Source organism: Oryzias latipes, chromosome 4 (assembly GCF_002234675.1).
Source record: "Oryzias latipes chromosome 4, ASM223467v1".
Taxonomy (NCBI): Eukaryota; Metazoa; Chordata; class Actinopteri; order Beloniformes; family Adrianichthyidae; genus Oryzias; species Oryzias latipes.
Genome location: NC_019862.2, coordinates 15,506,702 through 15,519,117, shown reverse-complemented (window position 1 = coordinate 15,519,117; position 12,416 = coordinate 15,506,702). Strand labels below are relative to the sequence as shown.

Sequence of the window (12,416 nt, the reverse complement as noted above, 5' to 3'; positions counted from 1 at the left end):
GGTTCCAACGACAAATAAAAAGGGGATAAATGTTGTTTTTTTGTTTGTTTAGGGTGGGGCATTTAGAGCCTAACGTAGAGACAAAATGCTAAAATAGTTTGTATTAATCAGTGAATTTCATTTTTATGGTCAGCAACAAACATGTAACAGAAAAATGCAAGTAAAATGGGGTGACAATTCATGAAGACCCCCCCAGACCCACACACACACACATACACATATATATATATATATATATATATATATATATATATATATATATATATATATATATATATATATATATATATTCTATATAAATGTTTGTCTACATTTGGATCTCTCTATTGCCCAATACATGGAAGACCAATCTTTTTGATGTACAAAAAGATTTTCTTTTGTTTTTCTTAAGGGAAAAAAAAACATTAATTAGACATACTAGAGCGTTCAATAAATAAAAAAATATATAAAGACAAGAGTAAAAAGGCACACAAAAGTCCTTTGACAAATGGTACAGAAAAAGTAAACACTTTCTCTGGCTGTACAAATCTGTCTCCAACAGCACATCTTATATTCTACTTCTAGATCAAATCTGTATAAAAACAAAAGTCTAAAGATAAAAAACTTCTCTCAGTAGTGTCAATGTCCATTAAATATCAGTCCAGAAAAGGAACCATTTTCCAAACTGATGGAAATCTTTCAAGTTCTACTTTTGCTTGTCCATCAAGACGAAAATGTTCCCGTTTGTAAATTCCTGAGAACTGTGAAGCCACCTCGGAAACTGTCCATCCATTTCTCTGCTCCAAACACCCAAGTATGCCTCATTTGGGCTGAATCTAAGCTCTTGCACGTGTGGGCTTAATTAAAAGCACTCCTGCATGAGGCTCTCCCTCCTTTCAAAAGAATTTCAATTCACCATACGATCCTGGTGATGGAAGCCCTATGTGTCTGTGGGTGAGGCCTCATGGGTCACAATCTCTATCGCTGTCATGGGCTCAATCATCTCATTGTCCTCCGATGCCTGATTGTCCACGTACTCCGGGGGAGGAGAGTCTGCCAGACTATCCACCTCGTCGTCCTCCCCTTCTCCATCTCTATCGATTCCATCCAAGTCCTCTTCCTCCAAGGTCACGTCAAACTGAAATTTATCTCCCCCTCCCTGTCCTCCTGTGCCTCCACTGTGTCCATGGGTGCCCTGGTCATAGAAGGGTGGCGAAGGACTCTGCGGTATCATACTCTGGTACCAGTTCCTGTTGTCCTCCAATGTGTCCAGAATATCCTGAGCATCAGGATGTACCAGATCTGCCCAAGTTTCCCAAAGAGGATGTGCAATGTAGTCAATAAAACCCACCTAGAAAGGACAAAAAGGGAGTTGAGGGTAAATTTTTACATGATTTTGTAGTTTCAGTCATTATATATTTTTTGTCATTGCATACCTGGCTCTTTTCCACAGAAGCTGTGTGCTTATCACACATGGGGCTGATCTCCATGCCCCTCTCCCTCTCTCTGTCTCCCTGATGAAAGAACTCGTCCATTATCCTGTCCGTCCACTGACGATACAACTCCAACGGCTTTGTGGGGTTGCTCAGGTCAGCACAGTGCACCATGTTACGCAGCACCTAGAGTTTAGGCACACATTCATGCTGTTTATTGATTGCCAAGATTTTGTGAGATGCCATTTAAATTTCCTAAAAAAAATACTTGGTTTTAGAAAATTTCCAATGAGACACAAAAGGGTTACTGGCTTATCCTTATATAGTGTTTTACTACTTTCTTAGAAAGCCCAAAGCGCTTTGCAGTCACTGTCCTATTCACCCATTCACACACACCTCATTCACACACTGGTGGCGACCCCACAGCTGAACACTGGCGCCAACCTATAACCACCACTTTGACACATGGGCAGGAAGGGGGGAACAGAACCTTCAATCTTCCAATCATAGGCTGACCACTCTGCCTCTGCATCACAGCTGCCCCAAAGACAGTTTCTGTCTATTTGTGGTGTTGAAGTACACCATACCTGTATCCTGTCTGTGTAGTTGTCCAGCAGGAGCACTCCAGAGCTTGTAACCTTCTTTGTTTCCACCATGGTCTTCAGATCGGCCAGCAGGCTCATGTGTTTGGACATGTCAGTGGCCAAAACCTGCATGAAGAGGAGCATCATCAGCATCCAGTGTGATTTGAAAAGGGTTCTTCTTATAGACTCTTTTTAGATTAAACACAGGAATCTTAATGTCTTACCATGTCAATGACCATTTTGCGTAGCGACTGTCGCTGCTTCTTTGTGAGGTTCTGAAAGATATCACAATTGTCTTCCTGTAGCAGCTTGAAACCTACAGCCAGATGATGGTTCTCCAGTACTGACTCATCGTTGTACATCAGTGCCAGCTCAGAATCTGCACAGGAAGTAAAAAATAATAGATTCTTACATAATTTCAGAAGATGTGTACGCGCTGCCTTTGTATGTCAAAAAAATCTATTTTTATAGACGACATAAAGAGGCAAGCTGGACTTACTAGTATTGATTAGGAATTGGTTTGATACTCCAGGATGATCTACATCATGGATGGCAGCAGCAAAAATGGCTGCAAGAATTTCAAGATCTGTGAACACCGCCTGCAAGAAAATAAGGGAAGAAGATTAGATGACTTTAAAGTGAAATTTCAGTTGAAGGGAGATAAAATCTACAACTTAAGACAGACACTTACATCCAAAGCAGGAGTAGAGAGGAGTATGTGTGTGGACTGTGCTACATCGGCAGCATGCAGACTGTTGTGGTAAGCAACGTCTGAATGGTAGTGATCTTCCAGTGTCATCATGTAGGCAACAAATGTATCCGCTGGGATCTTAAATGTCTTTAATAAGTCTCGCTCCTGTGAAAACATGTGGGTTATTTCTAATTATAGATCAGTTGTGGGTTTTAACACAAACAGTTCCATAAGTGAAAAATAAACACCTTTTTAAAAAACTGTTATGTAATTCAGATGAAAATAGGGCATTCTGTACCTGGAAGATGGCATACATGATACAGGTGAGTGGTCGGTTGTTGGAGTATTCTGAAACGGTGAAGATGTTCAGCCCCCACTTGTTCAGCTCCTCCAGCTCCTTGGACAGCAGTTCCTCCTTATCGGTTTTGACGCCGAAGCGAGATATACTGCTGCTGGAGAGCAGAGGCCCATGAGAAACCTTCTTGACGCCGCTGATTTGCGTCATCAACTGCTGCTTCTGCTGCTTTTTCTTCTCTCGCGCCTTGGATGTTGGCGATGGAATCTCCACATCATTCTGTTTATCTGTGCGAGAACAAATGAGAGATTTGTCTTTTGTTAGACACTGCAAACTCATCTTTCAGTGTGAGTCAGTGTTTTATACCGAAAGAGGAAGCTGGCGCAAATTGTTGGCTGGCTGAGAAGTCAGGTGGCTTACAGAAAAACACCTGGAGTAAATCATTTCTGAGGCATCTACTGATTCAGCCACTTATTCCTTCATCACATGTCCCTCTTCTGCTCATTTCCTTCTTGCACCCTGTTGCCCACCTGTAAAGTGCCTCTGAGATCCCACTGTTCAGCCCCACAGCTGGTGGCTCACATCTTGTCTTTTTTTCTTTCATTCTAATGCATCAGCTCATTGACATACAGACTTTAGCTTCATCAAGTCTTTATTCATCAATCACAGCTCTGTACCTTCATTCATTTAAAATCACAGATAAAATTTTAGAGAAGTAATACAAAAATTAAGTTCATTTACAAAGGATATAATTAAAAAAACATTCTAGCTTTTGTTTTTCTCTCTCCAAAATGTTATTTTAAAAAACCTTCTGAGCACAAAAATTAACACAACACAGTTCTTAAAACTTTTAGAAATTTTGAGAAAATAACTATTGGCATAGTAGTAGGTTAGGGGGCTGTCATCTGGACTTAGTTTTTAAAGTTAGAAGACGTTTCACCTCTTATCCAAAAGGCTTTGTCAATTCTATATTATACTATTGGCATGTATTTTAGCTGTGTGTGCATCCATACAAGAGTCAACTTCGCTCATTGCCGGCCTGTCTGCCTTCCCCTGTGGAGGGTTATTCAATTACCAAATGTAATTCAAATAATCACTTTCCCCCTCCTGCTCTGTTGTCTCTGCCTTTCTCTCTGTCCCGCTTTCTGCTCTGTTCTCCTCTGGTAACCGAGAATGGGCAATTAAGCGCTTTCAGACATGTGTGGGAAATGAAGGAAAGCGCAATACATCATGCAATTTATTACAGCTCAAGATCATTACCTCTGCTTTACCCTCTAACCCATTAACAGTGTAAGCTTATTACAACTTTCATTTTTTCTTTCAACTGCGAGTCCATACATTAAATATTGCACCTTCTATCCACTTGATCAAACAATACAGCGACACCAAGAATGTTCTTTTTTGGTTTCCACCTGATTCCCGTTTTATCGATCTGGAAAAAACTAATAGAATATATTTTCAGTTTGGTCCCTTTTGCTGTTCTGAGTTGTTTTTTAATCAAATCATGAAAATCAGCAGAAGAGAGACAACTAAAGAAATGCTCTGTTCTTTGTCTCCTTTTCTTTCTGCGTTCCGCCCCCTCCCCTGTTTGCTTCATTTTCCTTTCTGTGGTTTTCATCCTCCTCCATATGCTCTTTGGTGAGAGGCACAGATGCATTAGAGCAGGGGTCGGGAACCTTTTTGGCCAGGAGAGCCATAAACGCCACATATTTTTAAATGTAATTTCGAAAGAGCCATACAATAATGTAGTGTCCCTTTCCCACACTAAGGCACGGAGACTTAACCTCTTTTAAGGTTCTTTATTCTGGTTACTGTAGACCACAACAAACGCCGTACAATTAATTCAGCAACTCCTGAATCTCTCCCGCCGAGACGAGAGCACTTCTCCCAACTTTATATTCCCCCGTCCTGCTCCAGCCCTCCCATTTCCTTATTCGGCCCATGGCTGAACCCCATTGGTCCAAACTACCTAACAACAGGCTGAGCGACAGAACTGAGGGCCAATCAGATCTCTGCTTGAACGATGCGTTCCATGAACTCCAGAACTTTTAACGCGGCCCAACAGCCAAGTTAAACTCAGTCCGCGACAATATGTTTAAAACTAAATATACAAATGAATGTGTGCATTTGATGTAATTTCAACATTTTTAAAGTCCAATAAGTCTGTGGATTCTTTTTAATAACATTGTTATACTGTTGCTAATAAATGATGAGTATTTCTCGTGGTGGTTTGCTGATGGTCTAGTCTGGTTGATACGTGGTGAGTTTCTGCTTCATGCAGGCGTTGAGACTTTAAACGTGATCGTAGGTCTGAATGTTCTGTAGATGTGAGACAGACATGGAACCAAACACACACCCACGCTGCAGGAGTGACGGGCAGCGGGTTTACGTTTTTACCATCTCTGCGCGATTCACCTGCTGCCGGTCCCCCCCCACCCCCACCCCCTCTGCTTTCTTCCTCACACATCCCGTCCCCAAAACTGCGCGCTCTTCCTCAGGGAGGCAATTCAAAGGTTTCCGGGTGGTACAAACTCTGTGAAATAATAGATAACAGTAAACTGATAGTTTTTTCTCCAAGCACCGCTACTACTGCGCGCCTCTGGCATCGCATTGCGCCCGAGAAGGACTGGTCTAATGAAAAAAAAAAAGTATAATTAAGGATTTGTCTGCGAGCCACATGTGACCATCAAAAGAGCCATATATGGCTCGCGAGCCATAGGTTCCCGACCCCTGCATTAGAGCTTTCAATGCAGGTGGGTTCTGCTTTGGGTCAATCAAAGGGAATTAAGCTTGCAGCAAGAGGGAGGGGGCAGAAAAAAAAGGTTGGATGTATTAAACAATAGAAAGCTGGAGGTCCCCAATTAAAATAAAGGAGTTTGAATAATTGAGAAAATTTGGATTAGCTTTATAAGCATAGTTTTGCTGTTCTTTATCATGTTCAGTAGTAAACTTTATGCAACAGATGGTCCCTTAATAACTGATGGAGATTTAAGGTGGATCTAGGTGACCTATACAAGCAGCTGCATGCCAACAGAAAGTAATTTCTCTGATCCCAAATCAATGCTTTTATAGGCATAATACATTATACAATATATTAAGTTTACCAAGTGATAGCCTTTTTGATGGATATGGACTGAGGGATTAAAAGGGGTTGCCGGTCAGCTGAGGATACACAATAATAGGCACAAATGTGCCCCTTCAGCCATTTTATTTCTAATTTTAACTAATAATGGAAGTGTTTTCAATTCTACTGCCGCAGCCATATAACCCATCATTTCCACCTGTCTGGATTTTTGGGTCTATGAGTGGGAGGAAATGGCAGACAGACGACAAGGTGTCCCTGCTGAAAGAGATGCATTAAAATGGGGATGAGTCACCCAAGTTGTCAAGTTTATCCTGCTGCCAGCAAAGGGGGTTCCTCTGTACCTCTTTTTTTTCATCTCTGCAGTGAGCCTTCTTGCTCATTTCTCAGGAGCTTGGTTTTATTTTTTACTTCGCTTACATCCAAAGTATCTGTACCTTTAAATTATTACACTTTTCTCTTGAAAAATCCAAAACTTAATTATTCCATTTTTTTTAGATATATTTTTGCTAATAGATTCACAAAAGTCAGTGTGGTGTGACATCTTGATCGTGATGCTGTTTGGTCACCAAAAAAGGTGAACAAACTCAATCATCGCCCATATGTATAAAGTATGAAGCAAATTAATCCTCAGATTATAGATATTTACCCCAAAAAATTTCTATTTCATGTAGATTGAGCTTGAAAGCTAATACTGAAATTTGAAATGTCAACAACATCAAAACATTTCCCTCTGTTAAAAAAAAGAATTTTCCCCATTATTTTTTAAGCCTTTTTAAACTAGATCTTTTAACGCTTCTTCATGGCGCAGTTGTATATGGTACGCCCCCACAGGAAAGACAGCCTGTGTAAACTGTTCTGCTCAAAACCATGAGTAATTCTGTCTCCACAGAACATTCCAGCATAGAAATAAAGGAAATTCTGCACCTATTATCTTTGAATATCTTTAAATATTTGCATGAAGTTCTTTGAAAAGCATGATTTACACCATTAATGTCTAATGAGAATGAAGGCTAAAAATGGATTTGATTACATTTTTGGTGCAACATGTGAGAACATTTACCTAGGAAGGTGTTAGAGATGAATTCGGAAACCTGATTTCCAGACCGACTCATCTCAGAGAGGTGCGTCAATTCCCGATTCAACATTCTCTTGAACTGCAGGAGAGAAAAGAAGGGGGGGGGGGGGAGAGAAGAGAAATATGTCATCATTTTTCCTTTTTCTACAGGGGATAACCTGGGAGAAATGATGGCAAAAAACATCAGGAGATCAAAATGATTTTATTACAGCACAAAATCAGCAGGGGATGCAGTTTATTTCCCCCATTATTTACCCTCGACGTAATTTTGATGCGAAACATCATTATGTCACCAGTGGGGCGCCCAGTAGCTTTTAAAACCTCTTAAATTACCAACTGGAACTATTTTTCAGCCTGTCCAGCTTTCCACTTTAAATCAGTGTACAGGAATTTAAAGAAAATCAGTGAAACTCCGCCTTTTCCTTTCATATATTCTGAATAATTGTAGATTTAGTTGAAAATAGACATTTGGATTTGGTACATGGAGATCCAGACAATGCAACAGCAGATGTTTATAGCAGACGGATGCATGTGCACTCAAACACACACTAAAATCCAAACACAAACACAGCTCTGCAGAGGGCTCAAGATGGAGCCTGAGCCTCAAAACACCATTCTGTCAAACACCCCATCTAACCCCTACTTCTATTCCAAATCAGGAAAATGTGCTGTCAGGCCAAAACCTGCAGGACCAACAGAAAAGCAGCAGATATTTTTGAAAAGTAATTCCTAATAAGCCTCTAATAACTGCACACACGCAGATGCTGGAGAGCGGGATCCCAACGAGCAACGCAGGTAAGCACAACGCACCTTAATGTAACCCCAAGACACCGACAGGAGGTAATTGGCTTCAGGCATTTTGGACCCCTTTGTGTTGTTCCCACACAAAGCCAGAACTGTGGTCCAATGGAAAAAAAAATCAAGGAAGGCTATTCTTTTGGGATAAAAAATCCACTCCTCTCTTGTTCTGCTCAGCACTACAGCAAGCAGCTTGATGGGTTATTCCTTCTCCTAGCTCCAGAAAAGGGTGAGCTTTGAGTTTCCATGCTGGCCGATGGTTGAATGAGCAAAAAATAAAATAAAATAAAATAAGGTGCTGCAGCAAAGCTTGGAGATCCAGCTATGGATCGGCTGGAGCAGCAGCTGGAGCCGTGAGCAGGGGACTCTCTGCGCACTGATGAATAATGGAGAGGAAACAGGGAAGGGAGGAGGGGAAAAAAACACAGAAAAGGAGACAGGAGGAGGAGAAAGTAAAGCCGTGATGTTCATCTGACTGGAGGGGGGTTCCTCCACTGGATTTGTCTCGCTTCAATGCTCGCCGCTGTCGCTCTCACACTCCCTCCTTCCCTGTGTTTCTTTTTTTCCTCATCTCTCGATGAATTCCCTCCCTCTTCCCTCCTCTGTCTGTTTTTGCCCCGCTCTATTCTGCCAGCCCTAGCAACCACACTGTAGACGAAACACATGATTTGACAGAAATGAGGAGAAGGGGAGCCCTAATCACAGCTTAGCTTTCATGGATATATGAATTTTTGGAGTGGAGTATCTATATTACAGTTAATTATTTTCCCACTTGAATTCCAGATAATTTCCAGCTTCAGTTTTGATCCTCTTTAATTTCCCTCCCTGGGCTTTTATGAAAAGAATCGCATTCAGCAACAAACCAACATTTCTCTCAATGAAACAATAGAGGCTGAAAACTGCACATTCTGAGGAATCTGATCGCACATCTTTATTTTTATCTCTATTATCACTTGCACCTTTTTCATTCCATCTGTCCCTTGACAAGTGCTGCAGCTTCTGTGCAGACCTGTTCATTGCCTGCCTCCTACAATAACATTGGCGGGTGTCTGGGGATGGCTTTTTTTAACAGGCAGAGTGAGAAAGATGGTCATAGAAGGTGACAAAAACACAGAGGACAAAGAAGTGGCAGATAATTACACCCGTCCCCAATTTAGGGGATATCAGCCCACCAGTTTTCTGTCTGCCTGGGACAGAGCATGTTTTTGCCAAATAGCAGAACATCCCGACGCCATGGCAACAGCATTAGCTGGCAAGTTGCAAAGCTCTTCCAAAAAAAAAAAAAAGGAGGAGAGCTTTTCACTTTTCCTTCCCAGACACAGACATGTGTTGTTGCTGCTGAGCTGTCACGAGGACACACCACACATGTCGCCTCTTTTTATATCTTCTGAAGACTACCCCCTCCTCATTCTTTTCCAATGCTTTGTCCATTTTTCACTCTCCACCATTTACACGTCAATTGTTCTCCAGGCAGCCAATGGCCAACAGCCATCAATCTCTCAATCTGTCTGCCTCGATGGCACAATCAATGGGCTGTCCTTGGAGCAAGAGCTAATGCCCCCGTGAGGAGCAGGGCTGGGGCCACCTGACTGAGATGTACTGTAACATCAGTACCTCTGATCAATTTCAAGGTGCAGCCATGCTTTTCTTGAGTTTCTCAATTTGTAAACCTCTCAAGAATGCCTGAAAGAAAGAATACTTCTTGTCTAGTCAGATCAAATCCATTGAAAACTGAATCAGTTCCCCGAGAGCCTTTAGGTCCGATACAGTGCACAAGCTCGGGAGATGCTCAGGAGATCAAAGCTTTCCACAGAGGATTCCGGATTATCTTCCCACTCAAGGGAAAAAACCAGAAGCGAGGAGGTAGAAAGCGAGAAAACAAGCAGAAAAAAAAAGAGGAGGCAGCTCTTTATATAACAGCTTACTGCATAATATATAAGGGAAACCAGAAATAACAGCGGGAGATGCCTTTTTGCAATGTGTGGAGAAGTCGTGCTTCCCTTGAGGCTGCAAAAAAGCCTCAGCAACATGCTTGCAGGTTCACAACTGCATCCTAAAAGGGCTATTATCTGCATTTAAGTACAGGTGATACTGAAATGTCACATGTCAGCAGGACACACGCGAGGATGTTGAAGTAGCTTTGACTCTGTTCCCGCTCCTCCATTTTTTTTTTCTTAATCCTCTGCCGTTTCCCCCTGCTTTTTCTCCCAGCCTGCCTCTCATAACCTTTTACTGTCACGTGCGCTCACCACTCTCCTCCTCTGTCCTCTTCACAGGGGCTGGGTTGATTCAGCAGAGTTGCTCAGGCAGAGACAGAGAAGGTGAATGGAGGGGGACACATAAAGCTTAGCTCCTCCATTCAGATGTGATCACATCAGACAGCTCTGTGTGCAGGGCAGCCAGGCACACAGGTAGCCAGGCAGGGAGGCAGACACAGAGTCTGTCCCAGACACGAGACCAAGATTAAGCACTACCTCTGCTGTCTCACGAACACAATTTTTTTCTGTCAAATTCATCCTCCCTGGATTAATTTTAAGATTTTTATTTTAATTTTAAGCTCAAAATAATGACATTTCTCGCACAACACGCCAACTGATATTTTGAATAATTATAGATAATTTAAATATTTGGACTCCATCAAGACACATGACATAACTTGTTGAAACCAGCCTCAGTTTTAAAATCTCCTGTCTCCACTCTGAAGATCTCATTGTCACCAGACTGAAGTTGTGCCTTAGAACCACTAGTGGGCGCACTGTGATTGGCCTGCTCCAGAGACACCATCACAGTTAGGAGGGTTCTGCTCTTCAAGAACTTTGTTTCCCCAAAATTTAAATAGTTTTTTCTTCTTCTAAAAGTTTGAAATACAATGTGTCCAGATTATAAAGCATGAACAACCATGTCAAAGACACTGTCAAGTTCTTCTGTTAAAACTTTTTTTTTTCATTAGGGATTCAGATAATGTAGTTATACGGTGCCATGTTAAAGAAAACATAAAAACTCATTACAATGTTTCCCCGTCGTTGATTTTTTTTCTTTTCCTTTTTGCTTTATAAAATGCTGATGAAACCAGCATTGGAGCCACAACTGTTTTGACCTCATCGTTGGAGATCAGGAGCCCTTCTTACGTATAAATGTGTTCTGTTGGGTAAAGGTAAAAACATCTAAAAAAAACAAAAAAAAAAACGATCACCTGTCACACAGTGTCTAAACCATTTAGCAGAAAAGCAGGAAAGCAGAAAAAAAGCTAAAGACTGGAAGGAGCAGAATTAGATTGGCTTAGTTTAGCTTGTTTCAGATAGTTGGCAAAGGTCTCAATGCAAACAGTTATTGTTTACACTACCTTTTGGCTTCAAATAAACAATCAGAATTTCCAGATTACATCAAATGTAAAAAAGTAAATTAAATTGTAATACCACATAGAACTTTTAAACTTGGATTATTAACTTCACACAACTACCCTCTTCTACCTGGTTCACCTAAAGCAACCTGAGTCAGAAATGTGAACCAAAGTTTCAAGATTTGTTATTAAACTTAGGAGTACTGCCGGTAATTTTCATTTGTCTTGGTATCCTGGTTGTTGTTCTTTTCAGTTTAGCAAACTGGCTTTTTTCAGTTTAGGAAACATGTTTATTTTAGACAAGCAAGGCAAAAACACAAACTTTGTTTTTCTTAGAAGTGTTATGTGCCATGTGCACATATTTTCAAGAAGTACACACTTCCACTAAATCTTGCCACCTACAAATGCTACTAAACAAGATAGGAACCAACAAACCACAAAACCTTTATCCTTTTCTGTCTGGAAATACAGAAATTGTCATTGATTTCAATCTTTAAATTTTTTTTTTCACAATTCACAATTTTGCCAAAACAAAACCTATAGCTGTGGAATTAATCTAAGAATTTACTGTGAAGATGTGATTATGTTTGTTTTTTCTTCGTTTTCCATTTAGACACAACCTAATTCATCAACAGACGGACAAAATCCAGAAATAAAGTTTGCAGATCTGACTGGCTCTTTGTGCATTGACACATGAAAATCTCTGCATAAACTGATAAAAATAATAGTAAAGACCTGAAAAATGACTTTTTTGTTTTAAAACATATGTAAAGCAGTACAAATATGATTCCCAATGGATGATTCGAAAAAAATAAAACTTTTGTAAAGTTACAAAAATAAAATCCTCACCTTTTTCCAAAAGTTTAGCTTTCCCGGTTTCTTGTCTTTTCTGTCAAAACAGCAGGCACCCATTATTTCTGAGAGTAGACTGCAGAGCAGGCCGGGGCTTCTGTTCGGTAAGGAGTCAAAGTCTGACTACAGCATGAGTGAAAGAACCACTCTGAGGTCTCTGACGCTGAGAAAACGCCACTGCTCTAGTGACTCACTTTGGGAAATGAGATCTGACTCGGCTTTACCTCACCCCCTGTGCATGAGCAGCAAAGGCTGAATGTGTCTGACTGTTGTGTGTGTTGATA

General features: G+C 40.9%; 1 protein-coding gene across 4 annotated transcripts in view; it reads right to left on the bottom strand.

Moving 5' to 3' along the window:
* Positions 1-689: 689 nt before the first annotated feature.
* The window catches only part of pde4b (phosphodiesterase 4B), a 193,488-nt gene continuing 181,761 nt past the window's right edge, over positions 690-12,416 (bottom strand). For all 4 annotated transcript variants that reach the window (XM_020702441.2, XM_020702440.2, XM_004068012.4 and 1 more), the window contains 8 exons: positions 7,128-7,221; positions 2,986-3,269; positions 2,688-2,852; positions 2,496-2,595; positions 2,221-2,375; positions 2,000-2,122; positions 1,416-1,598; positions 690-1,330 (listed from right to left, as the gene is read on the bottom strand). In XM_020702441.2, the coding sequence (XP_020558100.1) occupies positions 920-1,330; positions 1,416-1,598; positions 2,000-2,122; positions 2,221-2,375; positions 2,496-2,595; positions 2,688-2,852; positions 2,986-3,269; positions 7,128-7,221 (1,515 nt within the window). In that variant the 3' untranslated portion in view covers positions 690-919. The remainder of the gene's footprint in view (positions 1,331-1,415; positions 1,599-1,999; positions 2,123-2,220; positions 2,376-2,495; positions 2,596-2,687; positions 2,853-2,985; positions 3,270-7,127; positions 7,222-12,416) is intronic.